This window comes from Artibeus jamaicensis, unplaced genomic scaffold (assembly GCF_021234435.1).
Source record: "Artibeus jamaicensis isolate MK-2021 breed Jamaican fruit bat unplaced genomic scaffold, CSHL_Jam_final scaffold_584, whole genome shotgun sequence".
In the NCBI taxonomy this organism is placed as follows: domain Eukaryota; kingdom Metazoa; phylum Chordata; class Mammalia; order Chiroptera; family Phyllostomidae; genus Artibeus; species Artibeus jamaicensis.
The window spans coordinates 7,816,828-7,841,595 of NW_026522048.1; the positions used below are offsets into that span (position 1 = coordinate 7,816,828).

General features: G+C 37.7%; 1 protein-coding gene across 2 annotated transcripts in view; it reads right to left on the minus strand.

Annotated features, from left to right (window-relative positions):
• Positions 1 to 24,768, minus strand: part of TMTC2 (transmembrane O-mannosyltransferase targeting cadherins 2) — a 399,954-nt gene that overhangs the window by 55,512 nt on the left and 319,674 nt on the right. For both annotated transcript variants that reach the window (XM_037143435.2, XM_053658800.1), the window contains exon 10: positions 3,740 to 3,854. In XM_037143435.2, the coding sequence (XP_036999330.2) occupies positions 3,740 to 3,854 (115 nt within the window). The remainder of the gene's footprint in view (positions 1 to 3,739; positions 3,855 to 24,768) is intronic.

Sequence of the window (24,768 nt, forward strand, 5' to 3'; positions counted from 1 at the left end):
CTCTTCTTCAGAAATTTTCTATTTATATATACAAAATGTGCGCATATACAAGTTTATATATAAATATGTACAATTATATACATCTTTATATACACACAAAACTATAAAGCACATACTATGTATATACTAAACATGAATGTATATAACTATATGTGCATACCTATACTATATATAATTAGGCAATGCAAACAAATATACAACTATGAGGGTGTATCATATACTTGATCCATCTTATAATCTTTTATCTCCTCAGTTTTATCATTTTTATGTTTTTAGTATTTTCCATTAAGTTCTGGGAAATACTTCTATTTAAGTTATCAGTCTATCAGTTGTATATTTTCTCCACTTAAGTTATAAATTTGGAGAGACTACTGATCTCTTAGTAATCTTTTCTGATGTTGTACTGTTTCTCTTTCCAACTACTTCTCTTTCTGCAGGTGTATATTGTATCAGTTAGGACTGGTTAGGCTACACTGGAGTTAATAAACACATCCCAATTCTCAGTGAATTACGACATCAGAGTTTACTTCTCATCCTAAAGACGGTGAAAGGGAGGTGTGTCTGCTCTGGTCATTTCAGGATCTATTTCCACAATTTCCAAGTCAGAACAAGGGGAAAGCACTGACTCTTATGAAAGTGGCACACATCGCGTTCACATAGTCCAATGACCCAAATAAGACCCAGGAAGGTCTTCCACTTAGCAAATGGCCGGGAAGTGCAATCCCATCATTTCGCCAAGGGGCAAGGCCAGACATATTTGGTAAAGAGAATGAATACTTCTCCCACCACACAGTGTTCTTGTGATTCATCTTGCTATCATGACTAATAAGTGGTTCTCATGGATTTAATGTGAATCTCACTGCTTCAATGAGGGCCCTTTACTTGAATACATCTAATTTGTTATTCTTACCTGAACTGTCAAATTGAAATCACATAATTCAAAATTTTCTACAGAGAAAGATCATTATTCATTATTGAGAACTAAAATGGGTCTGCTGGAAATTTCTCAAATTTCAAGGCCCTTGAAGGTCCCATAAGATAAAGATTTTTCCTTTCATGGGTGGCCACAGGCTCTCAGCTCTTGAAATTTCATTTCAACTATAGAGTAACATTTTTTCTTTATTTCTTTTTTTTGCATTTGGGATGAAATGTTATTCCTTATTAATAGATTATATGGGTCATTTTATTGGGAATTGGCCAAGAAAAGGGAAGTTAAATGAGTGTTCTCAAACCATATTTTAAACTATAGCATCCCTAGATTGCTAATTTTGAATATTAGGTCAACCATTAATTTGGCTAACCAAGACACAACCAGGGAGACATCTGTCCTTTCCTTCATAACCAGTTGGTCACCAAACCTTTCCAATTTTATGTCCTAAATGTCCTGGAAAAGAATAGGGCTCTGGAGGAAAAAATTAATGTCAAACTCAATTTATAACAAACAATTTTGCATCCCCTGGGTAAATGTTATACATAACATTAAATAGGCCAAATCCTGAGAGTTAACCATTGTGATAAGGCTCTATTCAAGGGAAAATCAGTAAGCTTTCGTATTCCTTTTAGCAAACCAACTCCTAAATGTTTCTGATTAATAGGGAAAGAAGTTTCACAGTAAGCACTCAAGAATAGTTGAATTTGACAGAGCCAAAAAACAAACAAAAAATGAAGTGAAAACATTCTTGCAGACCACCACAAGTTTAGAAGAATATGGCCAGGCTGCTATGGTCATATTTGCAATTAATACATACAGGGAGGTGCTGACTGACTGCAACTTAATGAGGAATGCAGAATGCAAAAAGCTAGAGAGAAGGTCCTGAAAAATAAATCACAAATATTTCCATATCACCAATGTATAACAAAAAATTTTCATTGGTTTCTAGCATTATAGTAATTAAGGAAAAGTTATAAGTGATGTATTTAACAAGGACATTTTTTGTAATGTTCTTATAATGGGTTTCCATTGGTAGACCTTGAGTTTTAGAAACTGATTTAATATGTAGCAAACTGCCTTACTGATGAAAGTATCTGCGATGATTAAAATGAATTAGCCTGTAGAAACTTGTGCATTCCCATCATAACAAATGGCTTTTTGTGAGTAAAAGCACAGTGGCTTTATTCATGAAGAGCCAAAAGTTCTGTCCCTAATACAGTATCTAACTTTGTCATGCAAATTAAAGTGTCTATGAAAAATTATTTTTCCATTGAAGGTTCTTGCAAAATGACCACAGCTTATATTACAATATAGCAAGAGTCATTGAAATCCTGATTTCTCTTTGTAGGTGTCAGCTTTAGGAATATTATGTGGAGTGAGGGCATTCAAAAGAAAACTAACAGTACACTCCTTCCTCTTAAACAGACTTTGAGTTCCTTATTTAAAAACATAGAAAGCCAAGATGGAAGCCACTGACATACAGTTACACTAACACTCTCAGATTATAAATCCAAAGTAATCTGTAAAGCTTGCTTTAAAAATTGGTTCCTGGGGGGACAAGGACATGTGGTTATAAAAAGACACCCTTGCAGTGATGAAAACTGTCTGAATTTTGGCTGTGGTGATGGATGCAAAAGCTACATATTGATGGAAGTGCATAGAACTAACCCCACCCCCCGGCACATGAGTACAAGTAAAACTGAAAAGACAATTAGGCCAGAGAATTGTATCAATGTCAATATTCTGAGTTTGATATTATATGGTAGTTCTATATTATCATGTGGAAACTGAATAAATGGTACAAGGGACCTTTCTGTATTACTTCTTGTAACTGCATACAAATCCACAATGATCTGAAAATAAACATAAAAAATACCTTCCTCTACTTTTCCTGAAAGTTCATGTTTTAAATCTATACAAATGTAAACTGAATCTGTTATTTTTCTTCCCTTGTAAGAGTAATTACAAACCTATATCTAGAAGTCATAGATTGAGTCTGTTGTATGATTGTCACCTAATGAAGCATTTAGATGACTTAATAGGATGAAATTCAGGTAAGAGTATGGGAAAGGTGTATCCATATTTCTAAAAGGACAAACAATACTTTTTAAATAACTGTATAAATCAAGTCATTTTCTTAAAAACATCCTCCTCTATCCTAAAATCCCACTTAAGGAAGCACTGACTTTCTTTTTATAGTCACAACAAAAATTATTGATCTGCCTTTTAATGGTTTCACTATTATTCTAAAGACCTTTCTAATCATCCTTCTGAAAATAGAAGCACTAATGGCCTAAAGATATATTGTTTCAATACACAGCAATACTGCTAATTGTAGGGCTATTTTGAGAATTTGATAGGCCTTAAGTGTATTTGTATTTGATGATCTCCTCTACCAAACGTTATAAAATATATCCAGGTGGTACATTCCATACAATTAACAAAAAACCCACAAATATTAAGATGCAGTTGACAAGTTGACATAATGTTTTATTTTGGAGATATTTCATTAGACAGTCATTCATTTCAATTGCATAATTTTCCTTTTTGTATTTTATGGCCAATAGTTTTTGAAGGGAAGTGAAAAGGAGGTCTCAATGACTTTCAGGGTGCTGAAAGCTCATATGTCCTACACAATGTACACAGAAACTAGAATGAAAAAAAAGTCCTGACTGATTGTAACATGGCTAAGCAGAATAACTCACTTGACCAATGTGCAGGAAGGATGTAAGATGGAAATTAGTATAATTTATTGCTTTCCCAAAGCCAGAAGGTTGGTCTTTTTAAAGCATAGTAGCAAAGACTCACCTGAGCATGTGGGCAGCATTGAAGACCACATCGAACTCTGTGCTGTCCAATTCAGCGGCTTTTTTTGCCATCTCAGCTGCTTCTATGAGGCGAGCTTCTTCCAGAAGAAACTGACCTGCAAAGTATGAAAGCAAGTGAGCTTCAACCTAGAAAATAATACTCCCGTGGAAGAAATAAAGCTGCTATACAGAAAAATGTGAAAACAGAGATTAAGGTGATATGTAGCAAATATTTACATGTGCTGTACACCTATGTGCTTATTATGTAGTCATATTTTTCATAACTGCAGGATATCTGGTATATTAACCATTTCTTTTTTTTTCTTAAAGATTTTATTTATTTTTGGAGAGAATGAAAGGAAGGGAGAAAACAGGGAAAGAAATGTTGACATGCAAGAGATACAGCCATCAGTTGCCTCTCTGCATGCCCTGAGCTGGGAACTTGGCCCATAACTAAGGCATGTCCCCTGACTGGGAGTCGAACCAGTGACCTTTTGGTTGAGAGGCTAGACCTCAATCCACTGAGCTACACTAGCCAGGGCCCATTTTTTTTCTTAAAATGGTATCCTGTTTAGACTGTTATAGCAAGAAATAAAATGAAGAGCAGATATACTACAAATTATTAAATGAGATATATATTATTAGGTAAAATTATTAAAATTTTAAAGACTAATGGGAAAATTAATGTTTCCTTTTCTTTGCAGTTTTATTGAGAAATAACTGACACACATCACTGTGTAAGTTTAAGGCATACAGCTAATGGTTTGATATAGACATCTATTGTGAAATTATTGCCAGTGTTTTCTCACGGTCAAAGTTTAAAACTTAAGGAACTGTATTAGTCCTACTGCTAAATCTACATCTCAGGTGCAAAATATTTCAGTAAGCCAACAATCAAGCAGTTTAAACATTTCACCTATAAATTCATTATATATGTTGCATCCATAGCATAAAATTTAATTGTTAGCTGTGAATCTCTGAGCTCATAGGATGATAGTTCCTTTGTAGAAAAAAAATTCCAGGTCAGTTTAGTTTATTCTAATTATTGGTCCTTTAAAACAGCATCTGTCTCTGATGCATACGCACAGGAGAAAAAGGGGGGGGGCTATGCATACTGAGATATACTTATTTCTTATATTTCAATAACAGTAAAATTTAAAAAAAAACAGAAAGGTCAGCTTAACTCAATTAGATTGACTAATAAATGTGCAAGACATATTAACTGATTCCACTTTTTGAGATTGCTTTCAGGTTAGCTTTGCAAGGTTAAATGACTGCAGATGGAGTCACATAAATCTTTAAAACTATACCTCAATAAGTATCACACAATCCCAGAATCACATTATAAAAGCAAAAAAAACAACACAGAACTTGAGCCCAATGTTAAGACTGCAAATAAGCAAACAGAAAGAATAGGATGTTTTTTTTTAACACCTAGGGATTTAATAACAGTAAACGTAATGAAATTAAGCCTTATTGGATACAGCTATTCAAATGAAAGCCAAATCCATTGATGGCAGATATAGGCAGGAACGACTGATGCCATCAACAAGCTTACAGAGCTGTGATCTAATAACTATTTCTTTTTGCGTGGGTTTCTTGTTTGCTTAAAGTCCAAGACTTTAACAACACAAAAATAGCTATAAAAATGATTTTCAAGTACTGAGCTGAAAAACAGAAAAAAAAATTTAAAAAGGCAAATCCTCCCATGTGGCTGTTGGAAGAGCCCATTAGTTACTGTTCAACTAATAAATATTACAAATTGTCTTCTAACTCAAAGAGATCAGTCCTTAATATTGTATAAGGGGAAGATTTTCTGCTTTAAGAACTGCAGTAAAACCACAGCCAACGACTATACTTAAGCATTTCTAAACGTCAATTACTAAAGAATGGTGAGTAAAAGATAAGCCTAGGATTTCAAGCCTACATTTTTAAATAAAGTGACAATTTTAAGACCAGGACTTGGAGACCCATCACCCACTTCAACAACAACAAAAAAGTATATCATTTTCTTAGTCTATCACCTAACATTCTATGCCTTTCTTATCTCCAAAAGCAAACATAATTGTTGGGTTAGAAAATTATTAAGGAGGGGACTTCCGCCAAGATGGAGGTGTAGGTGGAAGCACTGTGCCTTCTCGCACAACCAAGTTTAAAGACAACAAAGCTTTAACAACAAAAACGTAGCCAAACCACAGAAAATTGAACTATACGGAAGTCTGACAACATCAAACCCTTCAGCCAAATTGGTAAGAAGGGCAGAGCCAGCAGCAGAGCGTGGTCAGACAGGAAAGATCCACTGGACCGACCCCGGTGCACAACCCAGGTACGCCAGCAGCCATGGACGGATCCCAGGTGTGGAGTAGCAGGCGGAGATATTCACATGCAGATAAACCGGCATAGGCGGTAGGGACCGCGCAGGGCCCAGCGGCAGGAAGCTGCAGAAGGAACTGCCAATGTCCCTCTCTGACCCCACCCCCACGTACAGCATCACAAACCAGCGACCTGGTGGCCCCGCCCTGGTGAACACCTCCTCACACGTAACAGGCACGAACATATCAAAACATGGCTCAAGAACAACTCAGAGCTTCAGAGCCAATAAATCTAAGTGATGAAGAAATAACCAAACTTTCAGATGCACAGTTTAAAACACGGGTGATCAGGATGCTCACAGAACTGGTTGATTTCAGTCACAAATTAGAGGAACATATGAAGACTAAACTAATTGAAATGAAGGGAAATGCACAGAAAACCAATAGCAATGGAAAGGAAACTGGGACTCAAATCAAAGGAATGGACCAGAAGGAGGAAAAAAATGACCAAACAGAAAAGGATGAAGAAACAAGAATTCAAAAAAAAAAAATAAGGAGAGGCTTAGGAACCTTCGGGACATCTTTAAACGTTCCAACATCTGAATTATAGGGGTACCAGAAGGGGAAGAGAAATAGCCACGAGTGGAAAACTTATTTGAACAAATAATAAAAGAGAAACTTCCCCAATCTGGCAAAGGAAATAGACTTCCAGGAAATCCAGGAAGCTCAGAGAGTCCCAAAGAAGTTGGACTCAAGAAAGAACACACCAAGGCACATCATAATTACATTAGCCAAGATTAAAATGAAAGAGAGAATCCTAGAAGCAGCAAGAGATAAAGGGACAGTCACCTACAAAGGAGTTCCCAACAGACTGTCAGCCGATTTCTCAAAAGAGACTTTACAGGCATGAAGGGGCTGGAAAGAGGTATTCCAAGTCATGAAATTCAAAGACCTACAACCAAGATTGCTCTATCCAGCAAAACTTTCATTTAGAATGGAAGGACAGATAAAGTGCTTCTCAGATAAGATCAAATTCAAGGAGTTCATCATCACCAAGCCCTCATTATATGAAATGTTAAAGGGACTTATCTGAGAAAAAGAAGATAAAAAAGATGAACAATGAAAGGACAGCAAACTCAATTTTTAACAACCACACCTAAAACAAAAGGACAGCTAGAGGACAGCTAGATCAGGAGCAGAACCATAGAAATGAAGATCACATGGAGGGTTAGCAACAGGGGAGTGGGAGAAGGAGAAGGGGGGAGAAGGTACAGAAAATAAGTAGCATAGATGGTAGGTAGAAAATAGATGGGGGGTAAGAATAGTAGAGGAAATATAAAATCTAAAGAACTTGAGACACATGGTCATAAACTAAAGGGGGGAATGGTGGGGGAGAGGGTGTGCAGGGTGGAGGGGAATGAAGAGGGGAAACAGAATAACTGTAATGGCATGATTAATAAAATATATTTAAAAGAAGAAAATTATTAAGGAAATGCAGTTGTAAATGGGTACAAATTTAAATAGAAATACACATTACTCATGAAAATCATGTATGTGCTAACTCTACAAATATGGCATTCAATTTAAAGTACACATGGTTTTAAAAAAGTAAAACAAGAATCAGACAATGTGTAGCATGCTGAATAATTACTATCTCCTCATATATCATAATGAAGAATACCAGGCTAAACCCATTCTTCAGTTAGTTATAAATTGTTTATTTTTTTCTTTTTAAAAAAATTTTATTTAGTTATTTTCAAGTACAGTTTCTTTGTCTATTTCTCCCATCCCAGCCTCCCCCACCCCTTGCTCCTCACCTCCCTCTCATTTCCACCCCCCTTAGTTCTCGTCCCTGTGTCCTTCCTATTGTTCCTCCAAATCCCTTTCCTTTTTTCCTCTTAAATTCCTTTCCCTCTCCCCTCTGGTCCCTGTCCCCTTGTTCTCTGTGCTCATCAAGAAAAGAAGAGAGAGGACTCAAATAAACACAATCAGAGATGAAAGAGGAGAGATTACAACTGATACCACAGAAATAGAAGGGATTGTGAGAAATTACTATGAAGGACTACTGTATGCCAAGAAATTTGAAAACCTAGGGGAAATGGACAAATTTCTAGAAAAATACAATCTTTCAAAACTCAATGAAAAAAGAAGCAGAAAATCTAAACACACAAATAACAGCAAAAGAAATTGAAGCAGTAATCAAAAAACTCCCATCACACAAAAGCCCTGGACCAGATGGTTTCACAGGAGAATTCTACAAAGCATTTAAGGAAGAGCTAACCCCTATTCTCCACAGACTATTCCAAAAATTGTTTAAATTAAAATGTAGTATTAGTTGCTACCTGTCTTCAAAGCATAATATTTACCTAAATAAATGAATCAACAAATATACTAGTTACTTACATGATATTTAAAGAAAAGATATTTTATCAATTTATTAATTGTTCTTTTTCCTTTTCGGATAGTCATTAACTCTGAAATGTATTCTATTATTAATAGTTAAAAAGTGCAACAATTAATTGCATAATGAAAGCTACTTTCTTAAATTCATTATTCCAAACAATAGAAGGAAAGGAGGACATATTTTCTCAGGTAAGAGAAAAAGGAAAAAAGGACACGACATCTGTACTGTCCACTCAGGGACAGTGACAAGGAGCCATGTGGGAGAGACAATGACGGTGGCACAAGAGCCGAGCTTATAGGCAATGCTATGTCCCAGGGCCAAGCTTCTCAAGCTCCGTTAAGGTTAAACACACCTTTAATGTTCAAAGACAACCACCAAAAGAGAAGAACATTAACTATTTGTGTAAAATCAATTAAACAATTTTATCATAATCGAATATATAATGTTATCATAATTTTTACTTATGCTTTAGGTAAGCTTTGCCATGCAACATGCTCTTTCTAAACAGCTTCCAAATTCCCCAACCAACATGAAACATGTGATTCTTTTCATTGTAAATGGTGACAGAAATGATTCCCATATAATAATTTTATGACAGTAGAATTCAATCATCATATTAGCATTCAGAAAAACAATATCACAATATATCAGTGAGGTATTTGCATAATTTCCTCCATTCTGTCTTGAAAGGCAATATATCTCAACAGTCCAGCATTAATATTCTATAAGGCATAAACTACTATGGAGTGTAAATCATTTGGTACCTACCTATTTTTTAACTAAATTTGAAAATTTGAACTAAAGTTGAAAGTAAATTCTTCTTCTATGTTTACAATGATTATTTGTCTGAAATATAGCCCAGAACTGATGAAAAATAGAGCAATAAGCATTTCAAATACACAGAACCAACATAAATCAGGAAACAAAATTATACTAGGTTTCTTTTCAATAAATATTTTAAAAAAACAAAAATGAAAACAAAAAACAAAGCCTAAATTGATATGCTATTGGAGGAAGAGTAAGAAACAAAATGTGCCCTACTCCTGGAAGGCTTTATCTCAGATCACTCCTTGAGCAGCTTCATTTATTATTGCTCCCACCAGAACCACGCTCCAGTGTCCATGACCTCCTTAAGCTTCACTTAGTGTAAGCTGCTGCTTCACAGCCTTATTTATCCTGAACTCTCAGCCTTAAGAGTTTTCTCCATCCTGTGTCCAGTCCTGCCTTGCCTTCCTATTGTAAGTGGACGTCTTTCACTTTTATGCCCAAAACGCGTCTTTCTTGGAGAATCTTCCTTTAACCAGGTTCCAACAATGTAAGAATTACTTATGATTTAAATTGATTGTAAAATACTTCACCATCTAAATTAAAGCACTTGAAAGAATAAAAGGAAATGGCATTATAATGCTGGAATGAGGGTTACGAACCAGACTGCCCAATAAGGCACCCCCATTTAATGCTCTCATCTTTATCACTCTTGGAAAGTGAACCATTTTACAAAATAAGGCATTGAATCCTTGCAAGGAAAAGTGATCAATATTGATCAAAAGTGATCAAGTAAGAGAGAAATAGTTGCTCTTCATGGAAGAATATAAAGGTCTACTATTGTACCCGCCAAGACTGAGCCAGACCCCAAGGCTTGGTGTGCAAGAGCAGCAACTGGGGCCCCAGGAGTGAGCGTGACTACGAGATGGAGCCAGAACACTAGGGGAGCACACTCGGATAGAAGAGGAAAGCAAGAAAACTTGAGGAAGGCAGGCACTTGAGGGAGTGGGCGGATTCCGCAAGGTCTGAAAGGTCCCCTCTCCCAGTAGTTCTCCAGCTTTACAGTACATCAGAATCACTGGAGGACTGGCTGAATAAGTTTCAGATTCAGTGGGTACGGGGCAAAGCCTATGATTTGCATTTTTAATAAGTTCCAGCAGGTGTTGCTAGTCCAGTGCTTACAGCTGGAGAATGAGTGTCTTATAAAACAAGAAAATAAATGTTTTGCACCACACTCTGGACTCCGTGTCTGGGGCTAGCTACCAGTGAGACTGAGCTCTTCCCATTGACCAGCTGCACGTGCTGTGCCCTTCCCTACGGCACATGCACAGTGCCAGGCTGCTCGGATGTGTGTGCGGAGATAGGAAGATAGGTATGTATGAGTAAGACATACTCACTCAATGTAAGTTTACTCTTCCAAACTTTTAAAATAAGATTTGACAGTTTTATCCCACATATGCAGAAGAGCTTTCTCAGAAATCACTTCTCTTTCACATGTAGTAGAAAAACACATTCTTTGTGTTTGATAATAGAGTAGAATTTCAAATAAAGAAACCACAAAAATCTTAAGTAAAATATACTTTGCCCTCATGGGTGTATTGTGCTACCGCACTTTATCATTATTTCTTCAGTTTGTAATTTGTCTTACCCAAGTTAATTATCATCATCTTACTTAATTGTCTCAAATTAAAGGGAGAAAAAAGGAAAAAATGAGATGAGAAATTGTAAAGCAAAAGACACTGAGTAAAAAAGAAAAAACAGAAGAGAACATAAAAAGAGAAAGCATTCTGGAGATGTCCAGATGCAGAGTGTAAGTTTCCCCATCGGCTAAACAGAAAGAGGGAAAAAGCAGTCAGTGATTCCAGGTTTAACTATTTCAGCATCAGTTATACTATTTCTTTCTGAACAATTCTGTAACTGAACCACTTAAACTACTTGGTAGGTTTTTACCTACATTTCAATATGAAACTCCTGTGAAGATGGATCCCTCAGTAATTCCTGGATTTAAAATGCTGTCTGAAAGGTAGAAATCCATAAAAAATGTAAGCTAGCCTTTAGCTACAGGTTCAAACACTGCTTTGTAAAAGTTCTACATATAAACTCTACATATCAATGTCCATTATTGGGATGGGCATTTCTTACTAAGTATTATGAAATATTTGCCCTTATGTTCAGGGAAGGAGCTAAAACAATCTGTAATAGGTGTCATGATGATACAGTTCTTTCTAGGAAAAACCATTCAAATGTTGTTTTAAAAAATGTGCAAAGGCAAGTAAAAACCTTATTTATAAAATGACGACTATCACAGGAACTAGTATAAAGGACACACAGACAAAAACTAAGGGAGGTGGAAATGGGAGGGAGGTGGGGAGCACTGGGGGGGGTGGGCTGGGATGGGAGTAAAAAACAGAAAACTGTACTTGAACAACAATTAAATAAATTTTAAAAAATGACAACTAGAACATAACATTTACAGTAAAATAGTCACCCTTGGAAGAGAACATCAGATTATCAAAATGTACCCAGAGCTGTTTTATTTTTACTAATCCCACGGTGTCTCTGGTTTGAGGGGAAGAGCCAGTCGCTGGCACCTGATTCAGGGAGAGGGCGAGTTATTACACTGCACTACACAACCTGATGTGGTCAGCACAGGGTTCCCTCCCCCAGGTCCCTACCCAGTCCTCTGACTTCAGCTCCTTTGTCTCCTTGGCCTCTCCCTTTGGTCACATATTCGATCTCCAATGACCTCCTCTCGTTTGTCTACAAAAGGAGGAACAAAGACTCGTACTTCAGACTCTTTTCCTGGAAAGCCCTTTCAAAAATACCACACTGGTTCATTCTCTTATTTCCTGGCACATTGTGGCCATTTGATAAATATATGTTCAATGACAGGACTGAACTAACCAATCATATTCCTTTGCAACTACTTGTTTCATCTTCAAAAGCAAGTTAAGAGTTAAAATCTAGCCAGCATAGGTCATCAGGGGTCTGCCTGTTCAAATCCTCTTACCTTACAGTGATTTTAGGCAAGGATGCAGTGAATGGCCACCCGGGCTGGACACCACAAGTTTTCCAAGGGTGCCATTCACAGTGAAGTCTCCATGAACTATAATGGTGCCTCTTAGATTTGAGCAACATGTCCTCCCTGGCTTAGATCACTCAGTTTCCCTTGATGTATAACAAATAATCCAGACATGTATCATACCTTGTTTTTCACTCAGGGCTTTATATTTATTTTACTTAATGCTCACTGTATTTTTTCCCATTACCATTTACGCCCTTTATACCTACTTCCCCCCAGCAATCACCACACTTTTATCCATGCCCATGAGTCCTTTTGCCTTTTCACTCAATTCCTCCACCTTCTCCCCTCCTCCCAATTAGCTGTTATCCTGTTCTCCATCCATGAGTCTATCCTAATTTTCCTTGAAAGTTCAGTTTGTTCATTAGATTCCACATATTAGTGAAATCATATGGTATTTGTCTTTCTCCAACCGGCTTATTTCACTCAGCATAATATTCTCCAGGCCCATCCATACTGTCACAAAGGGTAATTTTTTCTTTTTATGGCCAAGTAATATTCCATTGTGTATGTGTCCCATAGTTGCTTTATCCACTCATCTACTGACGGGCACTTGGGCTGTTTCCATATCTCAGCATTATAAATAATGCTGCAATGAACACAGGTGTGCTTATGTTCTTTCAAATGAGTGTTTTGGGTTCCTCTGGATACAGATGCAAAAGTTGGATCACTGGGTCAAAAAACAGATCTATTTTTAATTTTTTGAGGTATCTCCATACTGTTTCCAACAGTGGCTGCACCAGTCTGCATTCCCACTAGCAGTGTAAAAGGGTTCCCCTTTCTCCACATCCCCACCAGCACTTGTTGTTTGTTGATTTATGGGTGATAGCCATTCTGACAGGTATGAGGTGATATCTCATTGTGGTTTTAATTTGCATTTCTCTGATGGTTAGTGACATTGAGCATCTTTTCATGTCTATTGGCCATCTGTATGTCCCCTTTGGAGAAGTGTCTATTTGGGTCCTTTACCCATTTTTTAGTTGGGTTGTTTTTGGCATTGAGTTTTGTAAATTCTTTATAATTTTTAGATATTAACCCCTTATCAGATGTATTGGTGAATATGTCCTCTCATTCTGTGGGTTGTCTTTTTGTTTTGTTGATGATTTCCTTTGTTGTGCAAAAACTTTTTAGTTTGTTGTAGTCCCATTTGTTTATTTTTAATTTGTTTCCCTTGCCTAGGAAGATATATCTGATAAAATACTGCTATGAGCTATGTCTGACACTTGGATGTCTATGTTTTTTTTCTAATATTTTTTCTAGGCATTTTATTCTTTTTTTGGCAATTGTGAATGGGATTATTTTCTTAATTTCCTTTTCTATTAATTCATTATTAACATATAAAAATACAACTTATTTCTGAATATTCATTTTGCATTCCTGCTACTTTACTGAATTCATTTATCAGTTCTAGTAGTTTCTTGGTGGCATTTTGGGTTCTCTTGTAGCAGGTGACCTGCTTAGACAAGCCCAGACAAGTCAGAAGGACACAGTCCCTTTGCTGAGCCACTAAGATAAGGAAGGGTGAGCAACTAAGTAACTAAGAGGTGAGAACAAAGGGACATTATATGACCCTATAAACAGCCCTGCTTTCTCAGCAGCCCTGCTTTCTTGCTTCTGTAAACCTGCTCCTGTCACACAGGCTTAGTAAAATCACTTCCGAATGCCACACTATAAAAACAAGCCCCTGCCTGAGCTCAGGACCCAGAATTTGGAGACTGCCTCCTCTGGGTCCGCATGTGTAAATAAAGTTCCACTCCATACACCCAAAAGCAGCTGAATTGTTTTCTGTAACACTCTATGTACACTCTATCATGTCATCTGCAAATAAAGACAGTTTACTTATCCCTTTCCAATTTGGATGCCTTTTATTTCTTCTTATCTGATTGCTGAGGCTAGGACTTCCAGTACTATTGTGAATAAGACAGATGAAAGCAGACATCCCTGTCTTGTTTCCAATCTTAAGGGGAACGCTTATAGTTTTTCCACATTCAGCATAATGATGGTGGTAGTGGGTTTGTCATATATGACCTTTAATATGTTTAGGTATGTTCCCTCTAATCCCACTTTGGTGACAGTTTTGATTATAAATGCATGCTGGATTTTATCAAAAGCTTTTTCTGCATCTTTTGATATAATCGTGTAGTTTTTATCCTGCATTTTGTTTACGTGGTGAATCACATTTACTGATTTGTGAATGTTGTCCCAGCCTTGCATTCTGCAATAAATTACCCTTGATCATATTTATCATCTTTCTGATGCACTGCTGTATTTGGTTTGCTAATATTTTATTGAAGGTTTTAGTATCCATGTTCATCAAGGATATTCGTCTGTGATTTTTTTTGTAGTGTCTTGATCTGGTTTTGGAAATAGGATTATGCTGCCCTTGTAAAATGAGTTTGGGAGTCTTCCCACCTCTTAAATTTAAAAAATAGTTTGAGAGGGAGAAGTGTTAGTTCCTCTTGGAATGTTTAGCAAAATTCAACTGTGAAGCCATCCAGTCCAGGGCTTTTATTTGTAGGGAGTTTTTTTTATATTAATGCTTCAATTTCACTAGGTATAATCAGTCTATTCAAATTCTCTAATTCTTCTTGATTTAGTTTTGAAAGATTGCATGTTTCTAGGAAATTTATCCATTTCATCCAGGTTGTCCAGTTTGTTGGCATTTAGTTGTTCATAATATTTTCTTACAACCCTTTGTATTTCTTTGGTGTCAGTTGTTATTTCTTCGCTTTCATTTCTGACTTTATTTATTTGGGCCTTTCCTCTTTTTTCATGATTAGTCTGGTTAAGGATTGGACGATCTTGTTTATCTTTTCAAAGAATCAGCTCTTAGATTTACTGATCTTTTGTATCATTTTTTAAGACTCCATTTTGTTTATTTCTGCTCTGATCTTTATTATTTCCTTCCCACTACTCACTTCGGGCTTTGTTTGTTGTTCTTTTTTCAAGTTCCTTTAGGTGTGAAGTTAGATTGTTTATTTCAACTTTTTTGTGTTTTTTTGAGATAAGCCTGTAATGATATGGCTTCCCTCTTAGGATTGCTTTCCTGTTGTCCCAAAGATCTTAGGTTGTTGTATCCTTATTTTAATAATATGTTGATTTAGCTTCCATGTCTTAGTGTATTTTTCAGTATTCTTCTTGTGATTAATTTACAGTTTCATACCACTACGGTCAGAGAAGATGCTTGATATGATTTCTGTCTTTTTAAATTTATTGAGACTTGTTTTGTGTACTAAAATGTGGTCTATCCTAAAAAACATTCCAAATGCACTTGAAGAGTATATTCTGCTGCTTTGGGATGAAATGCTCTAAAGATATCAATTAAATCCATTTGATCTAGTGTGTCCTTTAGTGCTGCTGTCTCCTTGTCGATTTTCTGTCTGGAAGATCTATCCATTGAAGTCAACGAGGTGTTAAAATCCCTGACTGTAACTGTATTTCTGTCCATCTTCCCCTTTATATCCATCAAAATTTGGTTCACATATTTAGATGCTCCAATGTTAGGTGCATAATTGTTTACTAGGGTTATATCCTCTTGTTGGATTGTTCCTTCTATCATTATGTAGTGTTCTTCTGTCTATTACTATAGCCTTAGTTTTAAAGTCTATTTTGTTGGATATAAGTACTGCTATCTCAGCTTTTTTTTTGTTTCCATTTGCATGAAATATCTTTCTCCAACCATTTACTTTTAGTCTGTGTGTATCTTTTGATCTGAGATGAGTCTTTTGGAGGCAGCATATGTATGGGTCATATTTTCTTATCCATTCAGCTACCCTATGTCTTTTAGTTGGAGCATTTAAGCCATTTACACTTAAGGTGATTATTGGTAGATATGCATTTACTGCTATTTTATTGTTAGACTATCTTGCTCTGTTTTTATTTTTTTCTATTCTCCTTCTCTTTCTTCTAGCAGCAAGCCCTTTAACATTTGTTGCAGTACTAGTTTGGTGTTAACAAACTCATTTAGCTTCTTCTTACCTGGGAAGCTCCTTACGTTTCCTTTGATTTTACATGATAGCCTTGCAGGGTCAAGTAGCCTTGGTTAAAGGTCCTTGCTTTTCATCACTTGAATATTTCACTCCTCTCCCTTCTGGCCTGAAATGTTTCTGTTGAGAAATCAGACTGATAGCCTAATTGGTGCTCCCTTGGATGTAACTACCTGATTTTCTCTTGTGGCTTTTAGAATTCTATCTTCATCTCTAAACCTTATCATTGTAATTATGATGTGTCTCAGCATAGGCCTCTTTAGATTCAACTTGTTTGGGAATCTTTGAACTTCCTGATCTCATATGCCTTTTTCCTTTAACAGACTAGGGAAGTTTTTGGTCATTATTTCTTCAAATAGGTTCTCGATCCCTTGCTCACTTTCTTCTCCTTCTGGTGTTCTCATGATGCAGATGTTGTTATGCTTCATGTCGTCCAAAATGTTTCTTAAGCTCTTCTCACTTTTTAAAATTCTTTTTTTCTGTTCCATTTGGGCTTTTTCTACCTTGTCTTCCAAATCACTGATTCAGTCCTCTGCTTCACCTAACCTACTGTTTTTTCCTTCCAGTGTATTATTTATTTCAGATATTGCATTCTTTATTTCTGATTGGTCCTTTTATTTAGGTTTCTATGCCTTTTTTCATGCTACTGAGCATTCTTATAATCACTACTCTAAACACTATCAGATAAATTGCTTGCCTCCATTTCATCTCATTCTTCTGTAGAATTTTCTTGTTGCATTTGGGATCTGTTTCTTTGTCTTCGCACTTTGGCAGCATCCTTGTATTTTCCACCTTCGTTGTTAAACTAATCAGTGATACAGCCGTAAGATATAATCAGCAGTCTGGCTTAAGCACCACAGTGTGGGGCAGAATAATTCCTGCAGGCAGAGCTATTGCTTCCCTTTAGGCTGATGTCACTTGGAGAGGCGTGCTTTGCCTGAGAAAGATGGCTCCTGCAGTTTGGGGAATGACTCAGCACAGGGATCCAGGAGGCTATTCCTTCTGTTCTTTCCCCAGAGCCACAATTCCTGAACTCTCCTCAAGCATCTCTAATCCACTCTGCCTTCCCTCTGCTGGAGCTTAGGACAAGTGGCTACAAATGAAATTTTGTGTTGACGCTTTAAGAGGCTCTCTGCATCTCAAGTGTTCTCTCCAGGTGGACAGAAACCCCACTGCTTTTCACAGCTGGATGCTATCTGGGTTCTGTTGTGGCTCTGGTGCTGTAGGCTAAGGAGCCCAGCTTGGGGTTTAGACTCCACATTTCTCAGGAAGAACCTCCCAACCACTGAAATATCCCTCTGGAACTTCAGCTGCTGCCAGGGGAAGCCCAGCCAGTCCTCTTGTGCCTCCTCTGCACTCCCTACCAGCCTCAATTGTTGTGAAGTGGTTTCTTCTGCCTGTCCTTGGTTATAAGGCTTCTCTCCAGCTAGTGGTCAGTTGGTTATTCAGGACGATTTCCCCAAACTTTAGTTGTAATTCCAGATTGGTCCTGGGAGAAGGTTACTGCAGCTACCACTTACTTCCCTGCCACCCTGGATCTCTCAATCATACCTTCAAAGATATCTTAATTCTGGAACAGTTCAAACTATGCAATTCGGCTAAAATCTATAATATTTCACTGTGCTGTGAATACTTTCAATATCTGGGAAAATAAGAAGATACTGTAGCTGAATATATCTAATCTAAGAAATGTATATTGTGCCTAGTATACAGAAGATATGGCTAGTACTTGCAGTCAGGGATAGAAAAACAAAGACAACCTTCATCCTTGAAACAGTTCCATTCTAGAAAAGGGAAGAAGAGACTATGTATCTATTTTAACCACAAAATGGGTATAAACTTGAAAATGTAGGTAGAAGGTATCACAGGCTAACTGTATCATATGTAGATAAAGGTGAATTTTTTTGTTTGGTTTTGTTCATCTTATAATTAAAGTTGAATATGCATAAAGTTAAGGGCATAGGTGAATTTTCACAAAGTGGCTATGGCCCCATAATCATCAGCCAGATCGTGACAAAAAACATTACCATTATCCAGAAGATATCATCTATACTTGAGTACTTTTTGAAGACTCAGATCATTGGAACAGGGAAAAAGTCACGGGCTGACCGGCCTTGGTGACATCTAATGTCAACAAGATGGGCAGGTAAAGTGGAACTGAGGCAAAGTCTTCACGAGTGTTTCTGCTGGGGGAGGTGAATAATGCATTCCTGATAAGACAGAGTGAGTGACGACACAATGGTTAGGATGTACAGACTAGCTGTCCAAAGGAGATGCTGGTAAACAAGGGCTGGTTACTTGGTGATAGATGCTAATTATGCCTGAGAGAACTAAACACATCAGGGAGAATTTTGTCCTTTGCTTCTCTGAAGAGAGGCTTATTGAGCATCTGTCTTGATTAGTATCTCTTCAATTTTAGGAATGCTCACACTCTTTAAAACCAATCTCTCTCCCCTTTCATTAGTTTTGTTTTATGTTTTTTATCTTTTGCAGACTAAGTTAATAAAGGCTATGGTTTACCCCACGTTTTAGATATGCCATAGTTACCGGACAAGGAAAAGAGTGCACTGAATGAACAAGGAAAGAACACCTGTACATCAATCTAGACCCTTCACTTTGATGCTGGGAGGCCACTGACCTTTCCCTAAATGAACATGAGACCAAGAATTTGCCCTGAATTGGACATATGGCAATGACAGGTGTCTAGTACAAAGAAGATTAGAAGAACAGTAGCCCAGGGCTCTGCTCAACCGGAAAGGAGGCCAAGAAGGTTTGCACTACTTTATTGAATTAATTTCTCCCCAACTCTTCCCAAACAGGTATGATAGAAAACCCTTATGGGATTTATGGAGACTGTCCCGTGGGGAATGGGAAGTACAGGGGGGCAAGGGGAGAATGGGAGACTAGGAAGGAATTGAAGGGAAGAGATAAGAGAGAGAGAAGTAATGAGGGATGGGACAAGGAGGGGGAAAGCAACACAAATCTTTATAGTTTTAAGTAACATATACATTCAATAGGGATCGAGGAAGAGAAGTTCATGCTAGGTGTCCAACAATCTGAGTTTTATATCTGAGGGGAACACACAAAGGGAAAGACATAACTATTGAATAGGCAAGGAGTGCAACCTAATCAAAGGCACAGAGGTGAGTAGCCTCAGTTTGTTTTAGGATCCTTCGCACTCTTAGACAAGGGAACTGTGAAAGGAAAGAGAAGAGAGGCAGACTCACACAGGTGCTGAAGTCACTAAAGAAAGGAGTGTTGACTCAGACTTAATTAGAGTGGGTAGTAATGAGAATGGAGAGGTGGGTCAAGGGCTTGCATCCTCTTCCTAAGAGCTCAGTCTTCTCACAGTGCTCCTAGGCCATCTCCATGGGCTTTTCCAGACACTGCCTTACAGATGTGCCCACTGATGCACAAAAGAGTGAACAGCAGGATACACAAACTTTGGGAGCAATTGCTTTAATTAAGAATGCAAACAAGACTCTCTATAGAGCTTTCAATAGCTAGATCAAAATAGTTAACACTGGAAAAATGGTCCTTCCGCCTACTTTCCCCCCTCTCTCTCATCTTTCCTACTAACTCTCCCTTTCCTCCCATTCCTATTTACTTGTTACTTATAATTCTTGTTCTTCTTGCAAGCAATTATTCCCTTTCTCTCTGGTTTTGCCTGCATGTTGATGGCTAAAGATCACCCTTTATATTTACTCCTAGGTTTTATTCTGTCCCCTCCTCCCTAATTTCTATATCTTATTCAGTTTTTGGTATATAATTCATTTATTCTCAAAGATAGCAGAGCTTCTATATAATTTTAAATACTAAATGGCTACTGCTGTAATTTACTGAGCATATATCACATGGTAGTTATTTTATAAAATGTAGATGAATCCTCACAATTTCAGGCAGTAGTCATCTCCACATTAAGAAACTGAGGGGCAGAGAGGTTAGCAGAAGGTAGAACATGCCCAGGGAGATAATTAGCAGCAGGGCTGGGCATGCATCATTCCGAAATCCATGACCCACTATCCAAAATCCACTGCATCTCTACTCCCTAATCCAAAATTTAATGCAGTTCTTATGATCCTGATTTTGTGCCTTCTTGAGTCCTACACAAGGACAGATTCAAAAGCATATATGGGAATTGTTGCTATGAATCTTTGGGCCTCCTCCTCCTGCCATTCATGTTGAAATCTTAACCCTCAAGTCTATGGTATTTGGAGGTGGGGCCTTTGGCGGGTGCATCGGTCACAAGGGTGAAGCCCTCATGAATGGCATTACTGCCCTTATAGAAGAGAACCCAGAAAGCTCCCCTACCCTTCAACCACTTGAGAAGAAAGAGAAGCAGCTGTAAATGAAAGAGCAGGTCTCACCAGATACTGAACCTGCCAGCATCATGATCCTGACCTAGGACTTTCAGCCTCAAAACTTTGAGAAACAAATTCTGTTGTCCATAAGTAACCCCTTTACAGTATTTCATTTTAGCAGCCCAAACGGACTAAGACAAGTACTCAACTGTACCTTTTCTTCGCAAAGCATGATGTAGTTATCAATAATTTCAAAGAAAAAACATGAAGCAGAAGTGAGACAAGAAAAGAGTAAAAGTAATCAAATGCCAGCCTATCTTTTTCGACTGACCATTTTCTTTGTATGAGGCACAGGGGTCAGGGTTGGAATCCCCGGAGCAAGGCCACTCTGGTCATTTCTGAGATTCTCAGGTACTGAGCCATAAGTCTCATTTTTTAAAACAAAGATAGTCTTGCTGTGTCATAAATGAGACCGTGCAAGTAAACCATGCAAGGGGAGGTTTGGAGTCTTGCCTCCAGTTTTTTGTTTATTTCTTTTTTCAAGCCCCTGCCCCCTGCCACACCTGAGCTCCTTCCTTCCTTCTGTCCCTTGCAGGCTTTCTCACTGCCCTGATGAAAGATGGACCTTCCTTCCTGAGGCCTGAAGGAAGAAGATTAGGAGAGCTCCATGGTTTCTCCACCAGCAATCCTCCCAAATATCAGCGTTCTGGGTCTGTATCACCAACGGGACTCCCTAGGCTCATTACTAAGAGCAAATCTTTGAAGGCTCAAGGCAAACCATTAACATATCATGGATTTTAAAGTTAAATGGGGTTCAAGTCCTTGCTCTGATAAGTTACTAGGGCTAGGGTCTCTAGGTCACCCTCTTGATACTTAGATCATACATCTGTAAGAGTGATAACATTATTTCCGCAGAGGGTTAGATGACTGAAGTGACAAAATATACCCCAAAGCATGGATTACTGGGTCAGAAACATAACTGCTGGACACTGAGTTTCAATAATAGCAGCAGCAAAAAAGAGCAGAGATGTGCCCAGTGTACGCCAAGCATTTTTCTTTGTGCAACTTCTCAGAACTCTGGAGTCACAATCATACTGTATTGCTTGAATGCACTTAGTCATTCCAATATTACGAAGCACCTTACAACCCTTATATACTAATAATAATATTCATTTTTGAGGGGTTATAATAAAACTTGGTGTGTGCTATAGGCTGAGTGCTGTGTCCTTCCTCAGCCTACATGTTGAAATCCTAACTGGGACAGATTTAGGAGGTGGGGACTCTGTGGGAGCACTGCCCTCATGAATGGGATTAGTGCTTCCACCACGCATACAACGAACCCAGAAGAAGGCCCTCACCTGACCAAGCAGGTACCCTGACCTCACGCTTCCAGCCTCCAGAACTGTGAGAAATAAATTTCTGTTGTTTATAAGCCAGCTAGTTTGTGGTATTTTGTTATAGCAGCCTGAAACAGACTAAGACAGTGCGACAGAACTGATGTCATCTCACAATGTCAAAAGCGTGGTGTTACCAGCATTTTGCATATAAGAAGCTGTGAGCTCTGACAGTCTAAGACGCTTGCTTGAAGTTGCACCGCTAACAAGTACCCATTTGCATGACTATGATGCCAGACTAGGTGACACCTGATTGCTATCATCCCTACAAGTCAGTTTTTAAAAGAGTTTTATGAAAGATGCTAATAAGACTAAAAGTATTCATTCTATAGGTATTATACATCGACATATAATAGGAAAGGGTTTTCGTTTTATTGTGAAACTAACATTCTGTATAAGGTATATATATACATATATGTAATATATATAATTAGTATCATATAACTTCATGACAAAGGTTATTGAAAATAACTTTTTAAAGGTCAATAAATAGTGGGTACAAAAAATAAATATTATATGTGTATACAATTCTTACCAATTCTCCTTTTTCAAAAGAAAATTCAAGTAGAACTAAGAATGGAATGGTTATTATCATAAATGCATGAATTCCATAAAGATTTCTCCATCTTACTTTCAGGTCCTTTATGTCTTCAGAATAAAGAGGAAAAATTATCAGGTAGATAAATATTGCCTCATCATTTGATGAACTTTGGACCTTAAGTGAGTTGTCCATATTTTTAAAAAGATTTTATTTATTTATCTCTAGAGGGGAAGGGAAGGAGAGAGGGAGAGAAACATCAATGTATGGTTGCATCTCGTGGATCCCCTGCTGGGAACTGGCCTGCAACCCAGGCATGTGCCCTGACTGGGAATCGAACCACGATTGTCTGGTTCACAGACCTGCGCTCAATCCACTGAGCTACACCAGCCAGGGCTTTTTTTTTAAACCTTTGTGATGGTGACCAGTTGAGGGGAGCACCACCATGTTTCTCTATTTCTTTCCTCTATATTTAAAAGATTTTATTTATTTTTAGACAGAGGGGAAGGGAAGGAGAGAGTTAGAGAAACTTCAGTGTGTGGTTGCCCCCCACGTGTCCCCCAGTGGGGACCTGGCCTGCAACCCAGGCATGTGCCCTGACTGGGAATCGAACTGGTGACCCTTTGGTTTGCAGCCCGTGCTCAGTCCACTGAGCTACACCAGCCAGGGGTATTTTATAAGATAAATAGAAATAGCCTCTGCCTCTGAATGCCCCAATGATAATAAAAGGTGAATGGTTCCCAACATATAGTATATTTGATACATATTATATCCCTACCAATAAGGCATACATGGATGTAAATAAAATAAATCTCTTTCACCTTGTATATTGACATAAGAGACAATGACAACGCAGCACAGCAGTGAGGCGCGCCATGGTTCAAACCGGCACTGAAACCTTGGGTAGTTTACCTTATAGCCTGCTGACTTCACTTTGCTCATCTGTAAAATGGAGACAGGGGACTTCCCTACTTGGCGTTTATGGGAATTAAATGAGATGCTATGAATTTCACAGGACATAAAAATTCTCAGTGAATGTTTGTACTATTATATTTGATGCATTAATTCATCATGGAACTGTGAGATATAATAGAAAATTTAGGAAAGATCCTTTTCTCTACTTTTTATTCCTTTCTCAATATCTTAAATTTTATATGTTGAATTCCAGTAAATAAATTTTAGGTAATTATCTGGTTACTATAATAATTTTTTTGCTATCTCTTCTGCAAACTATCTGAACAATCACGGGTGTCCAATGCACAGCCCACAAGCTGCAGATGGCCCAGGATGGCTATGAATGGGACCCAACACAAAACTGTAAATTTACTTAAAACCTTCTTGTTGCTCATCAGTTTTTGTTAGTGTTTGTGTATTTGATGTGTGGCCCAACACAACTCTTCCTCTTCCAGTGTGGCCCAGAGATGCCAAAAGGTTGGAAACCCTTTGGGGGACTAAGGTACTCATTCTTTTGCATTTTACTTTATAATTACTTCATAATTCTTCATAAAGTAATGAGCTTATTATGGAAAATGTAAAATAAATAAAAACATTAAGCCTGTCAAAAAACTGGCTACAAAATTCCAAAAAGCTAAAATATCCATTATTAACATTATTTGTTTTGCTTTTTAATGACACAGTTATGTTGTAGAATTTACCATTCTTCATTTATAATCACATAGGTAGTGGTCTCATTATATATTGTTTATAAACTTAACTTAGGATTTATAATAGCTTAGCAAGTGGAAATAACCTCTATTTAATCATTTCTCATTTTCAGGCATTTAGATCTTTCCTATTTTTGCCTCCAACAAAGGGCAATGCTGTATTCCAATTACTATCTTTGTTGATAATCCTAAACAGTAAAAAAACTTCTAGCCCTGGCTGGTGCGGCTCAGTGGATTGAGGGCTGGCCTGCAAATCAAAGGGTAGCTGGTTTGATTCCCAGTCAGAGCACATGCCTGGGTTGCAGGCCAGGTCACTGGTAGGGGGTGTGGGAGAGGCAACCACACACTGATGTTTCTCTCCCTCACTCTCCCCTTTTCCCTCTCTCTGAAAATAAGTACATAAAATCTCTTTAAAAAACCCTTCTATTTTTAAAAGATATATCATTAAGTGAGTAACTACTGAGGATAAAAGCTAAAGCAGCCCAAGGGAATTATAATTACTTGGATTTAAATTTCTTTGATTTCTAATAGAGTGGTACATTCCTCTACCTTTTAATACCTTTTATGCTTTCTCTTTTGGGAAT